This window comes from Myotis daubentonii, chromosome 15, assembly GCF_963259705.1.
Source record: "Myotis daubentonii chromosome 15, mMyoDau2.1, whole genome shotgun sequence".
Classification (NCBI taxonomy): domain Eukaryota; kingdom Metazoa; phylum Chordata; class Mammalia; order Chiroptera; family Vespertilionidae; genus Myotis; species Myotis daubentonii.
In genome coordinates, this window is record NC_081854.1 from 2,501,663 (window position 1) to 2,523,923 (window position 22,261).

Below are 22,261 nucleotides of genomic sequence, written 5' to 3' on the forward strand. Positions count from 1 at the left end.
ATTCTCTCTCATCATTGATGTTTCTATCTCTCCCACTCTCTTCTTCTCTGAAATCAATAAAGATATTTTTAAAGAATGTAACTGAATTGTAAAAGGTCATTCTGCAGGCTAGAAACAAAAGTTTAAGCCTGGCGGGTGTGGCTCAGTGGTTGAGTGGCCACCTATGAACCAGGAGGTCACAGTTCGATTCCCAGTCAGGGCACATGCCTGGGCATTGGGCTCCGTCCACATTGTGGGGCGTGCAGGAGGCAGCCAATCAATGATTCTTATCATTGATGTTTCTCTCCCTCTCTGAAATCAAAATATATATATATATTTTTTTAAATATATTTTATTAATTTTTTACAGAGAGAAAGGGAGATAGAGAGTTAGAAACATCAATGAGAGAGAAACATCGATCAGCTGCCTCTTGCACATCTCCTACTGGGGATGTGCCCGCAACCCAGGTACATGCCCTTGACCGGAATCGAACCTGGGACCTTTCAGTCCGCAGGCCGACGCTCTATCCACTGAGCCAAACCGGTTTCGGCCAAAATATATTTTTAAAAACTAAATAAAAGTTGAGGCCTTACACAAATTTACTCTTCTTACCCTTGCAGTGGGCCTGCAACATGGGCAAGGGGTGGCTATGAAAGTTGGGGAAACTGAGGCTCAGAGCCAGATGGGACCCTGCTGAGCATTGACACAAGGTCTGGGAGAACCTTTTCAGTCGATGCTGTTAGAGGATTTTTTGTGCGGCAATGAAGGCGTGGCCGGGGCGAATGCCTGGTGGTGGGACTGAAGTCAGTCCACAGGCAGAGAAGGTGTTGGGGAAATAGAAAAATAAACCCGCGGCCCCGGCTGGTTTGGCTCAGTGGATAGAGCATCAGCCTGCGGACTCCAGGGTCCCAGGTTCGATTCCGGCCACGGGCACATGCCCTGGTTGCGGGCTCCATCCCCCCCAGTAGGGGGCGTGCAGGATGCAGCCAATCAATGATTCTCATCATTGATGTTTCTCTCTCCCTCTCTCTCCCTTCCTCTCTGAAATCAATAAAACAAAGATATTGTCTTTAAAAAAGAAAAAAGAAATAACCGGGCGGGACCCCCGCAAGAATTCCCCAGACGCTGGACCCCGAGCCTAGAAAGGAATATGAATGGAGGGAGCAAGAATAGCGACCGGCTTCCACCTGAAGCGAGTGGGAAGAGAAATCCTGGAGCCGGATTTCCTCTGGTTTTGGAACGGAGTCGAGAGAACGCTGGGTGTGCTTTGGCGCCTGCGCGTTGGGTTGCCAGGGTTTATTCTGGGAGAGACCGTTGGCACCAAGCGGCGCAGGCGCATCCGAGGCGGGGCTGGTCTAGGTGGGCGGGGGCGGGAGAGGCCGGGCCGCACGCGCACGCGCACTGCCGCCCCGGCGCGCGGCCTCCCCGCTCACCCCGACGGCCGCGGGAGGGCGGGGTCTCCTGCGTGCCCCTGCGCGGGGGGGATTGTGGGATCGTGGCGGACGGAGCCGGGCGTCGGAGGCCCTGAGCTGACTGCAAAGCCGGGAGACGCCGCCGGTGTGAGGAAGAGGCGGTGGAGGAAGCGGGCCTCGGGCTCCGTCGGCCGCCGCTCAGCACTGCGGCCTGCGCGGAGGACGTCTTCCCGACCGGCCTCGGCTCTGCCGCGGGACGCTGGGCTCGGGAGACCCGGGCGGCTTCCCGGCTGAGAGCCTGCGCGGGCCTCGCGACCCCGCCGACCGCACCCCTGCACCCCGGCCCGCAGCCAGCCGGCGCGGACCCCCGAACTCCGGACCTCGGCGCGCGAGGGCCCCCCCGGAGGCCCGAGGGCGTGTGCGCGAGACCCCGCCGCCCCCCGCCCCACGTACCGGGCCCTGAACAGGGCCGGAGCCGCCAGCGGCGGGGCGGGGGGGGCGCCCCGATGAGCCCCGAGTGCGAGGAGCCGCCGCCCCTCCGCGCAGGTGAGCTGCCGCCCCGGTCCCCCGGGCCGAGCACCCCGACTCCCGCACCCCGTCCCCGGGAGCCCCGCCGGGTACCCTCGGGTCCACTCAGCTCTCCTCGGACCCTTCTCTCCTCCGGGGGCTCCTCCCAGTCGCGTCCCTCAGCCCCCCAAGTCCCTTAGACTTCTCAGCCCCCCAAGTCCCTTAGACTTCTCCTCAGCCCCCCAAGTCCCTTTGACTCCTCCTCAGCCCCCCAAGTCCCTTAGATTCCTCCTCAGCCCCCCAAGTCCCTTAGACTCCTCCTCAGCCCCCCAAGTCCTTTTGACTCCTCCTCAGCCCGCCAAGTCCTTTAGACTTCTCCTCAGCCCCCCAAGTCCCTTAGACTCCTCCTCAGCCCCCCAAGTCCCTTAGACTCCTCCTCAGCCCCCCAAGTCCTTTTGACTCCTCCTCAGCCCCCCCAAGTCCTTTAGACTTCTCCTCAGCCCCCCAAGTCCCTTAGACTCCTCCTCAGCCCCCCAAGTCCCTTTGACTCCTCCTCAGCCCCCCAAGTCCCTTAGACTCCTCCTCAGCCCCCCAAGTCCCTTAGACTCCTCCTCAGCCCCCCAAGTCCCTTAGACTCCTCCTCAGCCCCCCAAGTCCCTTAGACTCCTCCTCAGCCCCCCAAGTCCTTTAGACTTCTCCTCAGCCCCCCGAAGTCCCTTAGACTCCTCCTCAGCCCCCCAAGTCCCTTAGACTCCTCCTCAGCCCCCCAAGTCCCTTAGACTCCTCCTCAGCCCCCCAAGTCCCTTAGACTCCTCCTCAGCCCCCCAAGTCCTTTTGACTCCTCCTCAGCCCCCCCAAGTCCTTTAGACTTCTCCTCAGTCCCCCAAGTCCCTTAGACTCCTCCTCAGCCCCCCAAGTCCCTTAGACTCCTCCTCAGCCCCCCAAGTCCCTTAGACTCCTCCTCAGCCCCCCAAGTCCTTTTGACTCCTCCTCAGCCCCCCCAAGTCCTTTAGACTTCTCCTCAGTCCCCCAAGTCCTTTAGACTTCTCCTCAGCCCCCCAAGTCCCTTACACTTCTCCTCAGCCCCCTAAGTCCCTTTGACTCCTCCTCAGCCCCCCAAGTCCTTTTGACTCCTCCTCAGCCCGCCAAGTCCCTTAGACTCCTCCTCAGCCCCCCAAGTCCCTTAGACTTCTCCTCAGCCCCCTAAGTCCCTTTGACTCCTCCTCAGCCCCCCAAGTCCTTTTGACTCCTCCTCAGCCCCCCCAAGTCCTTTAGACTTCTCCTCAGCCCCCTAAGTCCCTTTGACTCCTCCTCAGCCCCCCAAGTCCTTTTGACTCCTCCTCAGCCCCCCAAGTCCCTTAGACTTCTCCTCAGCCCCCCAAGTCCCTTAGACTTCTCCTCAGCCCCCTAAGTCCCTTTGACTCCTCCTCAGCCCCCCAAGTCCCTTAGACTTCTCCTCAGCCCCCCAAGTCCCTTAGACTTCTCCTCAGCCCCCCAAGTCCCTTAGACTTCTCCTCAGCCCCCTAAGTCCCTTTGACTCCTCCTCAGCCCCCCAAGTCCCTTTGACTCCTCCTCAGCCCCCCAAGTCCCTTAGACTTCTCCTCAGCCCCCCAAGTCCCTTACACTTCTCCTCAGCCCCCTAAGTCCCTTTGACTCCTCCTCAGCCCCCTAAGTCCCTTAGACTTCTCCTCAGCCCCCCAGTTTCTCCCCTGTAGGTCATCCCCACTCCGCCCCTTGGCCGTCCCCTCCCCACCCCCTCCCCCTGTCCCCCCACCTCTCCCTGCCCCCTGAGACTCAGCCCCCACCCCCATCTCCGCTCCTCAGACCCTTCCCATGGCCGCCGCCTCCCCTTCGCCCGCCCCTGCCCCCGAACTCCGTGGCGTCTCACTCTAACCCGGGGCTCGGCAGGCAGGGGGGCTCCCTCTGCCCTGCCCGCCCTCTGGGCTCCGGCTTCCTGGGCGCTGGGTGTTGGGGGCACTTCCGTTCTTGACGGTGCGGCCTGCGGAGGGCAGGGCCGGGCACCTGGCGGGGAGCTGGCTCTGGGCACCGATCAGGGCGCCAGCCCTGGGGATCCCAGCCCTGGGCCACCCGCACCTGCAGAGCCTGCAGCCCCAGTGAGCGGCCGAGGGACAGGTCACTCAGGGTGCCGTGTGCCGTGGGAGGCCGGGCCAGGCGGCACCGGTGGAACTGGCTCAGCGGGCGGGTGTCTCTCTAGGAAGGAGGCGTAGGTGTGGACAGACGGTGCTGGGAAGAAGGGCCTTCCCTGTGGCAGGAGCAGCATGTGCACACACGTGTGTGCACACACATGAAGGCGGGGGCCCGGGAGCCTGTGCACCGGGCCTGCGTGTGCGGCTGGGGTGCTGGTGTGTTGGGAGTCAGTGGCCCCGATACCTCAGGGGGCTGCTCGTCGGTGCCCTGGATGGTGACCTGGCGGGGTCTTTTCTTCTTTTTAATAATGTATTTTTATTGATTTCAGAGAGGAGGGGAGAGGGAGAGGGAGAGGGAGATAGAAACATCGATGATGAGAGAGAATCGTTGATCGGCTGCCCCCTGCACGCCCCACATTGGGGATCGAGCCCGCAACCTGGGCCTGTGCCCTGACCAGGAATCGAACCCGGTTCCTAGGTCGATGCTCAACCACGGAGCCCGCCGGCCGGGCCAGGCGAGGTCTTTCTTGCTGCTCTTGGATGTACAGACGTTCCCTTTACCACCAGCCTGGAAAGCAAGGCGCTGCTGTGAGAAAGCTGGGCCGCCCGGTGCGGTTTGGGGTGCGGTTTGGGGTTGAGAGCGGTAAAGCAGCATGGGGGGGGGTGGCGCTGACCCCCACGCCCCCCGAGGCTGCTCCTGGTGGGTTGGCCGCACTGGGTACAAGCCCGGAGCAGGGTGCGGGCCGCGAAGGCAGTTACTTGGTTTGGGATTATCTCTTGTTGTGGTTTTCAACTGGGGGTGATTGTGTCCCCCCAGGGGACACTTGTCATTGGCTGGAGACAGTTTTGGTTGTTAGGACCAGTGCGGGGCGGGGGTGGGGGGTAGGGGGGGGCGTCCGATGGGTAGAGTCCGCGATGCTGGCAAGCAGTGCCCGGGACGGAGCCCACACAGTGTCTGCAGGGCCCCGGTGGCTGCACCCTGCCCTCTCGCTTGGGCGCGATGTAGTCTTGGCTTGTCTGGCCTGTTGCCACCCAGGAGGGCTGTGTGTTGTGTATTTTGACTGACTTTCGTGGTTTTGGTACGTTTTGTCCGGCCGTCTCCAGTCCCTCGGCCCCAGCAACTGCTCCTCAGGATCTGTGGCCCCGGGACCTTCAGTTTTCATTCATTCCCACCCCCCCCCCTCCCCGGGCTGGGGGCCTGCTCTTGTGCTGGGTCCTGGGCACCGGGCAGGGGGGGCAGGTGACCACACAGACAGATGCTGTCACAGAGCCCCCGACGCTGTCACAAGGCGGCCACGGAAGCCGGGGAAGTGTGGAACCGGCCCCTCGGCAGTCAGGGGAGGCTGCTTGGAGGAAGTGGTGCCTGCGCCGAAGCCTGAAGGACCCCGAGGAGCTAGTGAGGCTCGGAGAGCTGGAGGAGAGGCGGGAGCAGAGGCGCAGTCAGGTGTGGCGGGAGTGTTGAGCGCCATGCGGGTGGCAGGCAGAGATGAGGTGAGAGGCCAGAGTGCTGGTGACAGTGAGGCCTTCCTGTCTGCTGGGCTCCCCTGGGCTCCCGGCCCCTCAGTGGGCAGGCTCAGCACGGGGGTGGGGACACGCCACCCTTCAGGGCCAGGCCGTGGTTTCCCCGGGAAGTGCGGTCAGCTGGGCCCCGCGGGGTTAGGTCCTGGTCTCGGCCACGGCGACCTCCGTTAGGACAGGCAGGACTGGAGCCCAGGCCTTTCTGACTGGGCCCGGCAGCACTCACTCTGCCCCTCTGCCTTCTCCAAGGGCCGTTTCAAAATCTGTGTGTTGTGCTTTTTCTTTTTTTCCTTTGAACCCATGGCCCGACCCGGAGACTGTACTGAGTGTGAGCTTTCGGCCCCGGTCAGCCCTCGGCCTGGTGTCCCAGCCTCTTCTGTTTCCTGATTGCGCATCCTCTGGGGTTGGACCGGCACAGCCACCCCCTTAGGAGCGTCAGCTCTGGGGTCAGAGGGCAAGGCCCCCCATTGGGGACGCCCCAGGCTTTCCCGAACCACGTAGGTCCCAGGCCGTCCTGCCATGTGGCCTTGGCCAGGTCCCTCTCCGGCCTCCTGTCCCCCAGGGTGTCCCACCGCCTACCTTCCCGGGTCTGTGTCGGGTTGCGTGGCAGCACGTACGGCGTCCTGCCGCTGCCGGCTTCCCGTCCGTGGAGTCAGACGTCCCCCGTCCTTTCCAGATTTGGCTGAGAGGTGACAGTGGGTTGGGGGAGTTAGAGGGAGGTGGTCTTGCTGCCTCCGACCTGCCGGGCCCTGTGGGAGACGGACTGGCTGCCAGCAGCGGGGTCTCCCCTCTGGGGCTCGCCTGGCCTGCGTCTCACTAGAGCAGCCAGTGTCCCGAGGTGGTAGCGGTCAGCAGGTTCCAGGTGGCCTCTCCGGACACTGGAGCCTCTGCTGAGCCTCCTGGCAGCTCCAGTGGCCGCCTGGAGCCCTCCCAGAGGCCTCCGCACCCTTGACCTCCACTTCCGGGTGCGGGGCCAGGGCCGGGGAGGAAGGGGTGTCAGATAGAGGGTCTGCCCGGGGGCTCCCGGCAGGCGGAGCTGTGTGGACGGTGGCGGCAGCAGGGACAGTGGGCGGCCCTGCGGGCACTGCAGTCAGGCCCGTCGGGGGGGACAGGAGCCCGAGAGCCACGCAGCCACGCGAGACCCCGGGCGCTGGCAGAGCCGGCGGAGGGGGAGGTGTTTGTGCTTCGTGGCTTCCTTTCTCACTGCAGTTCCCCCTTCTTCCGTTTGCAGGCCGTCTTCGTTTTCAAACGGTCGCTGAAAACCAGCGGCAGTCACTTCCGTTTTCTTGATTTGCCACAAGTGGCGAAGGGTGGGGGTGGGGTGGCGGGGAGTGTGGCGCCCGACAGTGTTTGAATGACTCGAGTCACTCAGGCAAACGGGCCCTTCTTTCCCCTTCGGTCACCCAGGCGTGTGGGGGCCCCTTCGCTCCCACAAGTGCCCTGGCCCCGCTGGCCCCGGAGACTGACAGGACGGGGCCAGCACCTGCCGGGCTCTGGCCTGTCACCTGCCTGACCCAGCTGTCCTTACAGCGTGGCCCTTCCGGCCGGAGGTGCCCCGTTTCGCCGACAGGAAACGAGGCTCCCGGATGCCAGGTGCCTGGCCCAGGCGCACCCGATCCAGAGAAGGAGAGCCGCCCTCCTGTCCAGGCCCCAGCAAGGCCCGGAGGACTGGGCTGGAGTGAATTGAGAGTTTGTAGCCGGGAAGGTTTTCCTTTTCCTGTTTTGTGTGTGTTCTCCTTTCCAGTTCGGTTTGCATCCTCGTTCTGTGCAGCGTTGAGAAGTGACGCGTGTAGGGTACCAACCACCACTCGGTTGCGTCTGGTCCTTGCAGCCTCCTGATTTTCTGAGGGGCAACCTGAGGTTCTGAGAGTTGAAGGGGCCACTGGGTTGTGAGGCCCCTGGATCCTGGGTCCACAGTCCATGTCACCTAGCTCCACCCCCCTACCCCCTGCTTATTGCAGCCGCCCCCTCCCAACCGTAAATCTCTGGAAAGCCAGCTTTGGGAGGGAAGCCCACCTGCTGTCCAAAGGGGTGGGGCTTGGGGGGGATAGCCTGCACCCTCTGACCACGAGCTTTGGAAGTGGATGGGCCTCTCGTCAGGACAGTGGGGCTCACAGGGTCTGGGATCGGGGGTCTGCCTCTTGGCAGTCAGGGCTCCTCCCTGCGGGCCCACGTCCCTGCACCTGTCAAAGGGGAAATCAAAACTGCTCCACCTCCTCACTACGTGCCGTGACGCGAGGTGCCCCACGCGGGTTCAGGCTCTCTGCAGGGTTGGCTGGGCCCCACCCTGCCCCTCCTGGGGGTGCCTAGTTCGGGGCCTGTGGTGGTGAGGTGGGACGGGGAACCTGGGTGGGCTCCGCCTTCGTGTGCTTCAGCTCCGCGGGCAGCTGGCGCCCTGTCAGCCCGGGTGACTGGCCGTGCAGCCAGCGGGCCTGGCCCCGCACGCTCTGCAGTCTGGTCTGTTTGTTTTGGTGACGGTTTTTGTTGAGATGTAATTCATACACCGTATGATTCACCCGTTTATAGTGCGCAATTCATGGCTCCTCGCACAGCCACAGAGCCGGGCAGCATCACCACAATGGGCGTTTGGGTGGAGGCATAACTGACCAGGGAAATGGTAGGTAATTGATTTGAGAACTTTGGGGGGGCTTCTGGTGAACATCCTGTTCCCGAAAGGAATCCCTGTGCCTGTTAGCAGTCATCTCCCGGCTCCTGATGGAGTCACGCGGCGTGTGGTCCGGTGACGGCTTCGCCCGCTCCGCTTGGGCGGCCTTCTGGCCTCTCTGGGCCCCTTACTGCCACTCGAAAGTCTCCGGTGAAGAAACAGGTGGTGCACTTCCCACGGCGAGGTCCTTGCTGCTTGTGGCCCAGGTGACGGCTGCCCAGCTCCTGTCCCCGGGTGCCGACGGCAGCCTCGCGGGGGATGTGTGGTGCGGTTCTGTCATGCCGTCAGGGCGCATGCAGCGCCCATGGATCGGCCCTGTGACTGCGATGTGCCGGGCAGGTTGGGACACATGTCCCGGACGGGGGTGGTGGGCAGGGGCCCTTGGTGCTTAGAATTCGGGGACTGGAGAGGCCATCATGGGGCTTTGGGCCAGGAACCAACGTGAGACACTCAGATATGTGGCTCAGAAAAGTGGCCTGAATGGGGGTGGGGTGAAGGCTGGACCGGGCCTGACTGTGGTGGGATAGGACCCTGTGTGAGGATAGGACCCTCCAGGCGTGTCGGCCGGGGCGTAGGAGCAGACACGAGACCACAGGGTTGTTGTGGATTTAGAGCCTCTTGTTCCTGGGCACGGCCAGGAGGCGCCCCGGACGGCCAAGGGGACTGAGGCTCCGTGGAGGCCAGAGAGGAGAGCCGGGGCAGCGGTGTCTTGAATGGACGGAGACTTGGACGGCTGGTCACCTGCCCCCACTGGCTCCGCCTGGCTCAGCCCGGCTGCTCCCCAGTCAGCGTCGTTCTCCTCGGGCGGCTGCTCTGTCCGTGGCTGGTGTGCCGTCCATGCCGGGCAGTGTGGGGCAGAGAGGATCGGGCCTCGGAGAAGAGGGCCTGGCCGGCGGGTCTGGAGGTGCCCAGGAAGGGCTCGTCCTCTCGGTCCGTCCGCGGTGGCCTCTGCCTCGGGGGTCTTCACGGGGCAGGTGACGAGTGTGAGCTGGTCAGGGCCTGTGCTGGGCTGCAGAGCCCCCAGCTTCCCTGGGCCTGAGTTGCCCATGGGTGATGGGGTGATGCCGTTGGGACAGCAGCCCGGGGCCTGGCTGCAAGCTCAGAGGGGTTTGCAGTTGTGGTCTGGACTGTGAGGGGCTGTAGGGGATGCTGAGTTCATGCGCACAGGGGCTTGGGTCCACCGGCGCCTGGTGAGCGCTCTGCAGGAGGTGCTCCTGATGCCACAGCCAGGCCTGAGGGTCAAAGCCAGGGCGCCCTCCTCCGGGGGTGAGAGCCGGCCTGCCCTCCCTGCTGAGCCGGGGACCCTATCTGTCAAGCATCCTTTGGGACCGTCAGTGGCTGTACTGGGAACACCCCCCCCCCCCATTTCCCTCTTCCCTGTCCTGGGCTGTGGGTGGGGAGGGGGTGGGGTGTATTTGTGTGTGTGTGTGTGGCATCCAGGCAACGGCACAGACTTCCCTCTGCCTGCCACCGCCCCACGCCCTGCACCACGTGGCGATTCGCTGGGCTGGATGGTGGCTGCGTGCTGGCCGTCATGGGCACTTGAATTTGTTCAGCAAATAGATTGAAGCGAGTTTGATGGCCGGGGTTCCAGGATGAGCACAGCTCTGGCCCTGCCTGGGGCCCCTGCCCAGCTGTGGGGACAGTGGACACTGGCCCTGGTGGGGCAGGACCTTGGTTGCTTCCTGCACAGGACTCTCCCTCGCGGGCCCTGGGCGCGGCGCACACTCGGGCTTTCTGGGCCTGGGGGCGGAGGGTTGAGCAGGACAGTTGGCCGCAGGGGTCTGGACCGCAGGCAGCTAGGGGAGACACGGGTCCGGTGCTTGCTGAGTTGGCCGGCGGGCTCAGCGGTGACAGCCCCTTCCCGCAGGGCGCCATGTTTTGGAAGTTTGACCTGCACACGAGCTCGCACCTGGACACGCTGCTGGAGCGGGAGGACCTGAGCCTGCCCGAGCTGCTGGACGAGGAGGACGTGCTGCAGGAGTGCAAGGTCGTCAACCGCAAGCTGCTGGACTTCCTGCTGCAGCCGCCGCACCTGCAGGCCATGGTGGCCTGGGTCACCCAGGAGCCGCCGGCCAGCGGCGAGGAGCGGCTGCGCTACAAGTGAGCCTGCGCAGCCTGTCCCGGGGGCTCCCGGTGGGGACGAGGCGGCCGAGGCAGGAGGCCGGGCGCCGGGGCACTCGCGGCGGGGCTCCGTGGAAGCGCCTTTATTGTGGGGCGCAGCGGCTGGCCAGTCTTGTTTCAGTGGCCCCGTCCCCACCCCGACCCGATGCTTTCTCCTTGCGCTTTCTTCCGTTGGGTTTTTGTCGCGATGAGTGTAGCATCGCGTGCAGTTGTGAGGAGGAATACTGCGCTCCCTGTGCTCTGCCTGCTTCCCCGTGGTGACACGGATGATACAGCCAGCGTCACCGCTTCCGGTGTGGCTCAGAGCGAGTCCTCTAACTCCAGACAGAACCTTTTTACCTGTAGTTCTCTTGTAACTTTCCCTTCTTTGGAGCATGAGTTGGATGAGATGTGCCTGTGCCCAGCCCGGTGCCAGGAGCACAGGGCATGGCTGGGAGCAGAGTTGGCATGGACCCTAGGTGGCCGCCGCCCCCTCCTGCACACCCCTCTGCCCTTCTCTCCCACCCACCCCATCACCCCACGGGTACTTAGGGCCCTGGGTGTGCTGGGGCCAGGCTGGCAGGGCCCTGTTGGCACGATGGGAATCGTCTCCATAACTGGGCACTTCCGTCTGCCCTGGTCCACCGCCCTTCTCGGGCCCTGCACAGCCCATACCTGACTCGGGCTCCCTTCGGTTCATCCTCCCTGTTCCCTGGTGCCACCCTCTGCCCAGCCCCCTCACCCCAGGGTGGTATGCGGTCCTCATCTCTGCAACTTCTGTGCCTGAGGCCTGAGCCAGATGGTGCCTGGGTGAGGGCTGCCATGCCCTTTGTAAAGTGGGAGTTGGTGAGGGTGCGGGGATCTCTGGTAGGGTCAGCAGAACCCTCTGATGTCCATCTGTCTGTCATATACTTGCTCCCACATGTCTTTTCCCTCCTTTGCTCTGACCTCGGTCCATCGTCCCCCTCCCAGCATCCCCCCTCCTTTGAGTGTGTCCAGTGGCCCCAAGGACTGGGTCTTGCTCACAGAAAACAGGAACACAGGGAGCCTCCATTTCGCCACCTGTGCCCTCCTGGCCCTGGGTCCCTGCCCTGCTCCCAGGAACCCAAGGAAGGAGGCACCCAAGGCGCCTACAGCTCACAGGGCATCTCAGCAGGTTTTGGCCCCCCTGGAACAGGGCGGCCTACTGGGCAGGGCGGTCCTCGAGCCAGTATGTGGAGAAGGGGTGCGGGTGCGGGTGGTTTGAGATCACTGGACAGACTGTGAAGGGGAGGCTCTGGTAGTGGCCAGCAGGCAGTGTCAGGAGGGGACAGGCTTGCTCGTTGGGGTCAGGGGGGTGGACGTGCTGTGGGGTTCCGACAGGGAGGTGAGACTGGCGCCGCTGGCTCTCCCCCTTATCTGTTCCCTCTCTGGATGTGATAGCCCCCGCCTGCCCCCCAGGTACCCCAGTGTGGCCTGCGAGATCCTGACCTCGGACGTGCCCCAAATCAATGACGCCCTGGGCGCCGACGAGGCCCTGCTGAACCGGCTCTACGGCTTCCTGCAGAGCAGCGGCTGCCTCAACCCGCTGCTGGCCAGCTTCTTCAGCAAGGTCATGGGCATCCTCATCAACCGCAAGACAGACCAGGTACCCGCCGTCGGGGCGCCCCTGCGGGTCGGGGGGCGCCTCCCAGTCCCGCCGTCTGACATGGCCGTGCCCGCAGCTCGTGTCCTTCCTGCGGAAGAAGGACGACTTCGTAGACCTGCTGCTGCAGCACATCGGCACCTCGGCCATCATGGACCTGCTGCTGCGGCTCCTCACCTGCGTGGAGCGGCCCCAGCTGAGGCAGGAAGTGGTCAACGTGAGCTCCAGGGAGGGCCGGGAGGGGCGGGAGGGGCAGGGCCTGGCGGTGGGCCAATGAGCGGAGACCCATCTTTTTCTCACCCCAAGTGGCTCAACGAGGAGAAGATTGTCCAGCGGCTCATCGAGCAGATCCATCCATCAAAGGATGACAATGTGAGTGTCTCGGCACACCAGGCCCCTCCCTCCAGAGCGGGGTTGAGGAGAAAAGGAGGCGCTGGGAACCGTGTGCCCATCTCCCCGCTCCCTGACGTAGTGGCAGAACAGAAAGGGGTTGACCCACATGGATGTTTCTGAGCCAGGAAGTTGGCCCCTCTCTTGAGCGAGCAGGTCTGGTGAGGGTCCTCCAAGTCCGGGCTCTGTCCCTGCCTCCTCGCTGCTGCCCTGCCCTCCCCGGGGCCACTCACCCTCCTCCCCTCCAGCTGGCTCTGCCTGGAAAGCCCTGCTTGCTCCTCAGGGAACCCCGCTGGGGCCTCGGCTCTTCCCCGGCCACAGGGGCAGGTAGTCAGCCCTCAGGGCCAGCCCATACCCATCCCAGGCGGGTGGCGGCCGTCCAGGCCTTTGTGGCAGCGGGACCAGGTGCCACTGTGAGCCTGCCCGGGTCCAGGGCTGCCTGTGGGTCCCGGGTTCACCTCGGGACCTGGGGTCTGTCTGTGTGTCCTGGGTCTGCCTGTAGCCCATTGGGTTGGGCTCTGCGTTCTGCTCATGTTCTTCCCTTGCTTGGCTTTTCTGGCAGCAGCTCTGTGGGGACTGAGTTATGCACTGCGCCCGCCCACTCCTCATGGGACTCAGTGCTCCCGCGTCCTCACAGAAGGGCGGCTGTCACCGAGTTGGTGTGCGTCGCTCCAAAGGAAACCCTGTGCCCATTAGGTGTCTCGCCGCTCCCCCTGTGGTTCCCAGCCCCTGGCAGCCACCAGTCTGCAGCCTGTCCCTGGGTTTGCCTCTTCTGGGTATTGCATATACATGGAGTCGCACATGTGGTCCACGGCTGGCCTCTGCCTGAGCGCCGTGTCCTGTGCATCCGTGTTGTAGCGTGTCGGTGCTTCACCCCTGGCTAAGGCTGAGGCTGCTCTGCTCATGGAAAGAGCATGGTTGCTTACCCTTCAGTAGTGGGTGGATGCCCCCTCTTTGGCCACTGACTGGTGAGGGTTTCTGTGGGATGTCTCCTTTTCCAGGAAGTCTTCCTTGGTTTCCCCTTTTCTCTGCCGTCTCTCCCCTCCAGTGTTTGGTGCCTGGAGCTTCCTCCCTAGGTACTTGTGTCCCTGTGCCTGTGCCATTCTCCTCCCTGTTCCTAAGGGCCGGGGCCAGATGGTCAACTCATGGGGGAGTCCAGACACCAGGCCGTGGTGGGCCCGGCAGCCAGGCCGGGGTCCTCAGCTCGCTCTCTCCGCCTCCCCAGCAACATTCCAACGCGTCCCAGTCCCTGTGCGACATCATCCGCCTGAGCCGGGAGCAGGTGATCCAAGTCCAGGACAGCTCGGAGCCCGACCAGCTGTTGGCCACCCTGGAGAAGTGGGTTTGCGGGCAGCGCCCTGGCCAGGGAGGGACGCCGGCCTGGGAACCTGGGTCCCAGCCCTTGACCCTGACCCTCTGCCCCAGGCAGGAGACGATCGAGCAGCTCCTGAGCAACATGCTGGAGGGGCAGCTGAACCCGTCCGTGCTCGTCTGCGGGGTCCAGGTGCTGCTGACGCTGCTGGAGCCCAGGCGGCCACGGTGAGGGTGCCTCCCGCTCTGCGGCTCCCGGAGGGCGTGGCCCCTCGGGGGTCACTGCGGTCCTAGAGAGTCCTGTTCCCGCCTGACAGCCGAGGAAACAGGCCAAGTCAACTGCCCACAGCTTCCAGCTGGCGCCCCCATCCAGGGCCCCTCGGGCGTCACTGTCCAACACGCAAGTGGGGCTTCTACCCTAGGGCCCCCAGGCCCCTGGGTGCCTCCCGCAGGCCCGCCCTCACGTCCTGGCCGCCTCCTGGCCGGGAGCAGCCTCAGGCTCCTCTCTAGGCGTGTTCTGCACACGCATGTGCATGCGCACAGGCTGTCTGGGCCGCTCACTGCCCTCACCCTGCCCTGCTGCAGGTCCGAGTCTGTGATCGTGAACAACTTCTTCAGCAGTGTGGATGGGCAGCTGGAGCTGCTGGGCCAGGCGACCCTGGACAGCTCCGTGTCCAGCATGGGCGCCCTGCACGCCCTGCGCCCTCGGCTCACCCACTTCCACCAGCTCCTGTTCGAGCCACTGGAGGTGGGCTGGGCAGGCCTGGAGGGTGGCAGGGAAGGTTGCTCCTTGGCCCTGGGCAGCAGGGGGCCAGGAATTGAACCTCCTCTATGTCTGCAGCTGGAGCCACTGCATACGACGTGGGGCATCCTGGCCCCGCCTCTGGGCAACACACGGCTGCACGTGGTCAAGCTGCTGGCCAGCGCCCTGAGCGCCAACGACGCAGCCCTGACCCAGGAGCTCCTGGCACTGGACGTGCCCAACACCATGCTGGTGCGGGGGCAGGGCGGTGGGCGCGGGGCGGGGCGGGGCGGGTGGGGCCTCTGGGATCTCCGTGCCAGCCTGCACCTCCCCCCCAGGACCTCTTCTTCCACTACGTGTTCAACAACTTCCTGCACACGCAAGTGGAGGTGTGTGTGAGCGCCATGCTGAGCGCCGGGCCCCCTGCCGACAGCAGCCTCGAGACACCCGCCCCCAACCTCGGCGTGAAACACGTGAGCTGGGGCGTGCGGGTCCCCTCCCCCTCCACAGGCTGGGCTCTGCCCGTGTCCGTCCCTCGCCTGCCGGAGCCAGTGCTTGGTGTGACTTCGCGTCCTGGGGCTGGGGCCTCGGACTTGTCTTTGGGTCAGGTCTGGGGAAAAGTGGGTGACGCGGGGAGCTCAGGAGGTGGGGTGTCCTGGGAAGGACTCCCCGGGGTGACGGCTGCCCAGCCCTGGGTGTAGCCCAGCCCCAGGGAGGAGCAGTTCAGCGGGAGCTGGGATGTGTCTAGACCAGCGGTTCTCAACCTGTGGGTCGCGACCCCTTTGGCGGTCAAACGACCCTTTCACAGGGGTCGCCTAAGACCATCCTGCATCTCAGATATTTACATGACGGTTCATAACAGTAGCAACATTACAGTTATGAAGTAGCAACGAAAATAATTGTATGGTTGGGTCACAGCATGAGGAACTGTATTTAAAGGGCCAGAAGGTTGAGAACCACTGGTCTAGATGGAGTGGGGCATGGACAGGCTGAGGATGTTGTGGGGGAGCAGCGGGGGGGCGGGAGGCAGGTGCGTGTGCGGGCTGTTGGGATGGTGCGGGCTGTTGGGATGGTGCGCTGCACGTTCTGGAGGGAGCGGGGGCTCCGCTGCCGGGCGCCGTGGGGAGGCCGCCTCAGCCCCTGGCTGGTCCCCCCACAGCTGCTGCAGCAGTGCCGCCTGGTGGAGCGCATCCTGACGTCCTGGGAGGAGAACGAGCGCGTGCAGTGAGTGTCCCTCCGGCCTTCCTGCCGGGGGCGGGGGGGGGGGGGCGGTGGCCGGGTGGCCAGTGTCCAGCTTCAACCTCCCCCCCACCCAGGTCCGCAGGCGGCCCGCGGAAGGGCTACATGGGCCACCTGACGAGAATGGCCAACGCCCTGGTGCAGAACACGGAGAAGGGGCCCAACGCCGAGCAGCTGGGGCAGCTGCTGAAGGGTGAGGGGCTCGCCGTGGGCGGGGCGGGGGGGGGAGGCTGAGGGCTGCCTCACGTCCTTGTCCCTGCCCCTCCTGCCGCGCAGAGATGTCGGCTGAGCAGCAGGAGCAGTGGGAGGCCTTCGTGTCAGGACCCCTGGCCGAGACCAACAAGAAGAACATGGTGGACCTGGTGAGGGCCCCGCTTCCCGCTTCCGCAGCGTCCGCTCCCTCGTCCCCCAGACGGGCCCTCACCCGCCCCTGCTCCCGCCCCAGGTGAACACCCACCACCTGCATTCCTCCAGCGACGACGAGGACGACCGGCTCAAGGAGTTCAGCTTTCCCGAGGAGGCCGTGCTGCAGCAGGTGGGCTGGGCTCCGGGGCTGGCGCCCCCCCCCCCCGCCCCCCCGCCCCCCGCCCACCCTGACCATCACCGCGCTCCCGCAGGCCTTCATGGATTTCCAGATGCAGCGCATGACCTCGGCCTTCATCGACCACTTCGGCTTCAACGACGAGGAGTTCGGGGAGCAGGAGGAAAGTGTGAAGTGAGTGTGCCGCCGCCCGAGGCTGCCTGCGCGTGGCTTCTGCCATCCCCGCCCCGGCCTCCCTGGTCGCTGGGAGTGTTGGGAAGGGCCACCTGGCCCCCCTCCAGAGGCCTGTTCAATGGCCAGTTCTGCTTGTTGGTATTTGTGGTGGCAGCACCTTAAATCGCCTCTGGTGTGTGGGCATGAACATTCTTCCCATCTTCCGAATTTCCTGCCACAGGCACCTGCAGCTTTTACAGTCAGAGAGAAAAATTCCAGTTGAGTAACGTTTTTGTAAACTGTATGGGCAGCCTTGTGACAGCACCACATAGCGAAGGGGCAGGAGCGGCCCGCTGGCACCACCTGCCATTGGGGGCTCCTTGCTGAGTCTGGTCCTGCCACTGTCAGCCCCCGGCCGGGCAGGTCACTCAGGGCCTGGTCTCCTCGGGTGGGGTGCTCCTCGGGGCTGCGGGGCCCCCGAGGGAAGTGTCCGCTGAGCGGAAGAAAGAGGTCACTTTTGAAGAATGAGCCCGTGATGCCCTGAGGCGGGCAGTGGCCTCCAGGGACGGGCAGGCGGGCACAGCTGAGACAGGGTTCCTGCTCCGTTCGGGCACCTCAGGCACCTCTGCGAGGGCTGGACAGGCAGGAGGCGAGGGCAGGACGTCAGCTCTACGAATGTCCCCCCGTGGTGGGCCTGCGCCGCCAGCGGGGAGTGTTAGCGAGTGGGGACGATGGCAGAGACGCAGCTGTGGATAGCAGATGGCCAGGGCGCGTGCGTGCGTGAGGGACGGAGCAGCAGGAGGCAGCCTGTCTCAGCCTCCTCCCCGCCCCTGCTCCTCCCCCAGCGCGCCTTTCGACAAGACGGCCAACATCACCTTTTCCCTCAACGCCGACGATGAGAACGTGAGTGGCGCCCCGGCCTCTGGGGGTGGGGGCTGTGGGGGCTGTGGGCAGTGCCGCCCACCCACCCTGCCGCCTGCACCCCGCAGCCCAACACCAACCTGCTGGAGATTTGCTACAAGGACCGGATCCAGCAGTTTGATGACGACGAGGAGGAGGAGGGCCAGGGCTCTGGGGAGTCCGATGGGGAGGACGGCGCCTGGCAGGGCAGCCAGCTGGCCAGGGGGCCCCGCCTGGGCCAGCCCCCAGGTGTGCGGTGAGTCCGCCCCACCTCCTTTGCCGGGCCTTGTGGCATCCTGGGGGCTGCGGGGCCCACGTGGAGTTCTCACGGGCTTGAGGGCACGAGCAGCCCGTAGGATGGAGCGTGTGTGCCAGTTGGGTCCTCTCGGTGCTGAGGGATGGACGCCGCGCGCTGGTGGGTTAAGCCAAACAGGAGTCGGGTCACGGCTTGTGGCTGCAGCTCACGGGAGCTCCCTCAGGTCCGGCTGATCCAGGTGCGTCTCCCACCTCCGTCCCTGGACTCCTCTCAGGGCGGAGCTCAAGCAGGCGTTCCCAGAACGGCGGCAGATGGTCCCTTCCTCACAGGCTGAGCGTCAGGAAGCTGTGACCAGCTCCTTGCGCCATGTTGCGCTGTTTCCCTCCATACTGGCTGGCCCAGCCTCCCGGCCCCGGGCGCCTGCCCTGGAGGTGCCTGGTGGGAACAGCTCTGCCCTGGGCTGCTGGTGGGAGCGCTGGAGGGTTTTACCTTTTTAATGACGTGGACCGAGCATGCAGGCGCGGGTGTGAATCCTGAGGTTTGGCCAGTCCCCGTCCTCCTGCGGACTGCTGCCTGCCCTCCCAGGGTGCTGCTGCCCGGACCCCTGCTGGGTAGCTGGGTGTGGCTCTGCGGCTGAGGGCCATGGCTGTGGGGTGCTCCCTGGCCCTCCCAGGGGTGCCGCTGTGTGAGCAGCGAAGGCCCAGGTCGTGCTCCCATGTTTTCCTCAGAGTTGACAGCGCTGGCTCTCCAGTCCGGGTTTGGTCTCCTCAGAGCGGCGGGCGGGTCCACCTTCATTCCTTGCGCGAGGGCAGCCCCGTCCCAGCAGCCCTTGCTGAGGGGCCTGCCTGCCCTCTGTCCTGGCCCGGCGGCCGATGGCCGTGCTCGTGCGCTCACTGCCTGGCCTGGACCCTGTTGTCGCAGCAGGTGGTGAGCCTGGGAGGCGTGGTGCTGCCCCTGGTTCAGGGTGAGGGTTCGAGTCCCTTGGGGTTTCCTGTGAACCTTGGGATCCGAGTGTCCGTTTCAGTGAGAGCGGCCGTGGCCCCTGAGCTGGGGTGTGTCTCCGTGAATGTAGGTATTTTTAGCTTCCAGTAGCGTTTTGAAGTTTTCAGAGCGTATGTTTTGTTTCTTTTGTTGAATTTGTTCCTAAGTGTCAGGGTCTCTTCAATGCAGCGATGGATGGAATTGTCTCAGTCACTGAGGAGGCAACAAGTGGATAGAAAGCAGTAGCTTTGGGCGTGGACCCGTGTCCGTGCCCTCGAGGAACTGCCCGATCCCTCAGCATTTCCTGCTAGAGTTAAGGCGCCTCTGGGGTCGGGTTCCTCCTTCCTCCGGCCTGGACGGCGTGAAGCGGAAGTGGGGGCGTATTGTTCCTGATGTGGGGGGACTGGGTGTGGTGCCCGTGGTGGGTTAGGAGCGGCCCTTTCAGGTTGCAGAAGCTCTCTGTCCCCGTTTGCCGAGTGTCTAGTCTGTCTCAGTGATAGCCACGCGCTCCTTCCAGCCTCGGAGACGGCCACGCGCTCAGCATTGGCTCAGCCGCCCCGTCGGCGGGCAGGGTGGCCGGGTGACTTGGTTGTATCTCAGTCACGTCAGCAGTGTTTTTGGAGCAGCTGCACGTGCTAACGTTGCTCTCAGCCAGGGACACAGCGGTGACAAGAGTCCCTCCCAGTCCCCAGCCAGTTCGGCCCATGGCTGAAGGGTCCTGGGTTAGACTCCAGGCAAGGGCACATACCTCGTCGCAGGCTCAAGCCCTGGTCCTGGCCCTGGTCGGGGCGTGTGCGGGAGGCAGCCAGTTGAGGTGTCTCTGTCGCATTGATGTCCCCCCCCCCTTCCGTTCTCTAAATATCAACGGACAAACATCCTGGGGTCAGGATCAGCCACAGCACAGAGCCCCCCGAGTTTGTTGCTGGGGAAGCCATTCCTGAGGGCGGTGTGCTGGGGAGGGTCTGTGAGGGAGGCGGGTGGGGCCTGCCTGCCCTTGTGCGGTGGTGGTGGTGGTGGTGGTGGTGGTGGTGGTGGTGGTGGTGGTGGTGGTGGTGGCCTCCACCCCTTTTATTATCTGTTGTTCCTGCACAGATGCTGGGGGCGGGGGCAACCCTGGGGCGTTGGGAGGTGGGGACGGGCGCTTCCCTTTCTCCCTGCCGCCAACAGCGCTCATGCTGGTTTCTGGGGCAGGAGTGGAGGCAGCACAGATAGCGAGGACGAGGAGGAGGAGGACGAGGAGGAGGACGGCGAGGAGGACGGCCAGGGGGCCCAAGATGGGGCCGGGCCCCCCTCTTACCCCAGCCCTGGCCCCCAGCCTCCCAGTGAGTGACCACGCCGGCTGGGGGGTCCGGTGAACACAGGGTCTGCCTGTCCTGCTCACTGCTGCCCTGCTCTCACCCCAGGCCCCAGCTGGGCAGCCGCCTTTGACCCAGTGCCTACAGACACCCCGACCGGCCCCCAAGACTCTGGGGAGAAGGAGCGGCGCTCTGGGCCCCCTGCCCCTCAGGGGCCCGTCGGTGTGCCCCAGGACCTCCCCACCCCGAGCCCGGCCGGCCCCGTGGCCCCCGGCACTCTGCAGCTCAGGTGAGGCCGCAGGCCAGGCTGGGAGCGGCCGGTCCTGGTTCCGAGGCTCCAGCCCGACCGCCGGCTCCTTGGCTGCTTCTCCCCTTCCAGGTCCCAAGACCCCGCACCCTCCTCAGCACCTCAGGAAGCCTCAGGTGGCCGCAAAGTAGCGGAGCCCTCAGGTCAGCACGGCCCCCCCCCCACCCCCCCACCCCCCGCTGTCCCCGGGCCTGGCATCGCCGCTCAGGCTGCGCCTCTGTCTTCCCCAGCCCCCTGCCAGGCCTTGGTCAGCGTCAGGGACCTCCAGGCCGCCCTCCGAAGGACAAGCTCCACCCCCAGCCCCTTGGACAGGTGACCTGCTGGGATCAGCTTTGGGGGGGCCGCGTGGGGAGGTGAGAATGCCTGGCCTTTGGGGTTGTCGCCCTCGAGCTGCTCCAAGGGGCCCTGGCAAGACCGGCCAGGGCTGTAGGGCTGTGCCTGTGCCCACAGGAGTCACATAGGACCCTGCTGCCCAGGGCCTCCAGCCCACGCTCACCTCTGGCTCTGCGGGAGCCCATGGGCGGGAGGGGCCCTCACGAGGGCCAGGGGGGAAAGAGCGTGCAGACCCCGTGTCCCCGATGACAGAGCTCCTGCCCAGCGGCCCCGGGGTCTGCGTGTGGGTCAGGGCTGTGCGCTGCTTCCCTGCCCCCGGGCTGCGGGCGAGGGCCTACACCGGGCGTGAGCGCCTGACCCCTACTCCCCACAGTGCAACCAGAGACCCTGCTACCTCTGTCCCAGCCCTTGGGGCCCCCCAGCCCCCCCAGGCCATGGAGAGGGAGAAGAGCCCTGAGCCCATGGGGCTCCCACAGAACCAGAGGTGAGCATGGGGTGGCCACGGCGGGTGGGGGGCCATTGTGGAGGAGGCACTGACCTCTCATGTCCTCCTCTCCCGACAGTGCCCAGGCCCTGCAGCTGCCTCCAGTGCCCAATGGCTCTGCCCAGGGAGGGCCGGCGTCCCCAGGCTCCCAGTGAGTCGCCGGCCGGGGCTACAGGTGGGGGCGAGGGCGGGTGGGCCCGCGGCTCCTCACTCCTGTCTCCCTCTTGGTTCCCAGGTAGCTGCCTGGTTCCGGTGATGGCGGCCAAACCTGTGCGCAGATCCTGCCCGGGCGGGGTCAGGGTGGGTCCCGTGGTGGCCTGTTGCCCCATCACCCCATCCCGTCTCCACCCCCACCCCATGTTCTCTCCTCTGGACTCCCAGGAGGCTGGTGCCAGGGAGACAGGCCCCACCCACCCCCATTTGCACTGAGAAAAAAAAAGATGGAGTTTTATCTCCTTGAATAAAGGTATAGAGTCAAGTAGAAAGAAAGGAGAAAAGATTGAGAGAGAGAGAGACCTATATTCTATATTATATGTATGTCCAGGGAGGAGAGGGTGGGAGAGCCAGACGGAACCAGGCCTGGGCAGGTGGGGGGACCTTCATCCCTTCCCAGCGGGCTGTGTTGGGGTCCCCGAGGCACGGTACCCCGCGCCCAGCTGTCGTGCCCCCCGTGGTTCAGATGCCCACACCCACACTCGGCCTTTCAGCTCAGGTCCACCTGGGGGTCCGAGGGGGGCCGTGCCTTCGCCCAGCCCCACGCCCCAGGCCTGCACTTTCCCGGGCCGGGAGCTCACGGACCCTCGCCTGGCCCGCGGCTCTGGGGGCTGGGGTCCCGGCCACGGCGCCTCTCCGGTGACATTCCCACGAGGCCCTGACACACTCACGAGACCCCTGCGCCTCCCGCAGGCCCTGGGCGGGGGTCGGGTGGGGGTCCAGCTGGGGTCCCCCTCCAGTGCCTGGAGGCCTGGGGTCCAGCCCAGTTGCCAAGTGACCTTGACCCAGCTCCCTCTCCGGCCGCCTGAGTGGGTGCCCAGCTGTCTGATACTGCAAATACGAACGAATAAAGGAGACAGTTTAAGACCCTGCTGCTCAGACCTCGAGTTCTGGGGGTGGGGCGGCGTCCTGAGCCTCACCCAGCCACGATGGGCCTGGTCTGCAGAGCCGTGGCCCGGGGTCCCCTCAATCACCCCGACCTCACGTGTCCACTGTTCAGCCGCCCTCTGTCCAGCCGCAGGGAGACCCTGCAGAAGCCACGTGCCCAGCCCTCCCCCCTCTGGTGGGAGGTGGGGGTGGGAGGTGACCCAGGAGCCAGGCTGGCCTCTCGGTGGTGCCTGCCAGCGCGGTTCAGTTCAAGAACAGACCAGGCCTGGCCGG

The 22,261-nt window shown here is 64.9% G+C and overlaps 2 protein-coding genes across 6 annotated transcripts in view; one reads left to right on the top strand and one right to left on the bottom strand.

Annotated features, from left to right (window-relative positions):
- Positions 1-22,261, bottom strand: part of ZNF628 (zinc finger protein 628) — a 178,529-nt gene that overhangs the window by 156,007 nt on the left and 261 nt on the right. The window lies entirely within an intron of this gene.
- Positions 1,409-21,967, top strand: PPP6R1 (protein phosphatase 6 regulatory subunit 1). Of its 5 annotated transcripts, XM_059664981.1 has the most exons (24): positions 1,409-1,937; positions 10,099-10,331; positions 11,772-11,958; positions 12,035-12,172; positions 12,262-12,327; positions 13,571-13,683; positions 13,771-13,884; positions 14,242-14,404; positions 14,498-14,650; positions 14,737-14,871; positions 15,558-15,622; positions 15,715-15,830; positions 15,914-15,999; positions 16,083-16,172; positions 16,255-16,352; positions 17,177-17,234; positions 17,321-17,487; positions 19,660-19,790; positions 19,872-20,052; positions 20,143-20,213; positions 20,301-20,382; positions 20,777-20,887; positions 20,967-21,038; positions 21,123-21,967. In XM_059664981.1, the coding sequence occupies exons 2-24, from the start codon at positions 10,105-10,107 to the stop codon at positions 21,124-21,126; spliced, it is 2,628 nt and encodes an 875-aa protein (XP_059520964.1). In that variant the 5' UTR covers positions 1,409-1,937; positions 10,099-10,104; the 3' UTR covers positions 21,127-21,967. The 5 variants fall into 5 exon arrangements, with proteins under 5 accessions (XP_059520964.1, XP_059520967.1, XP_059520965.1 ...); XM_059664984.1 differs by lacking the exon at positions 10,099-10,331 and having other exon boundaries at positions 1,410-1,937; XM_059664982.1 differs by lacking the exons at positions 1,409-1,937; positions 20,967-21,038.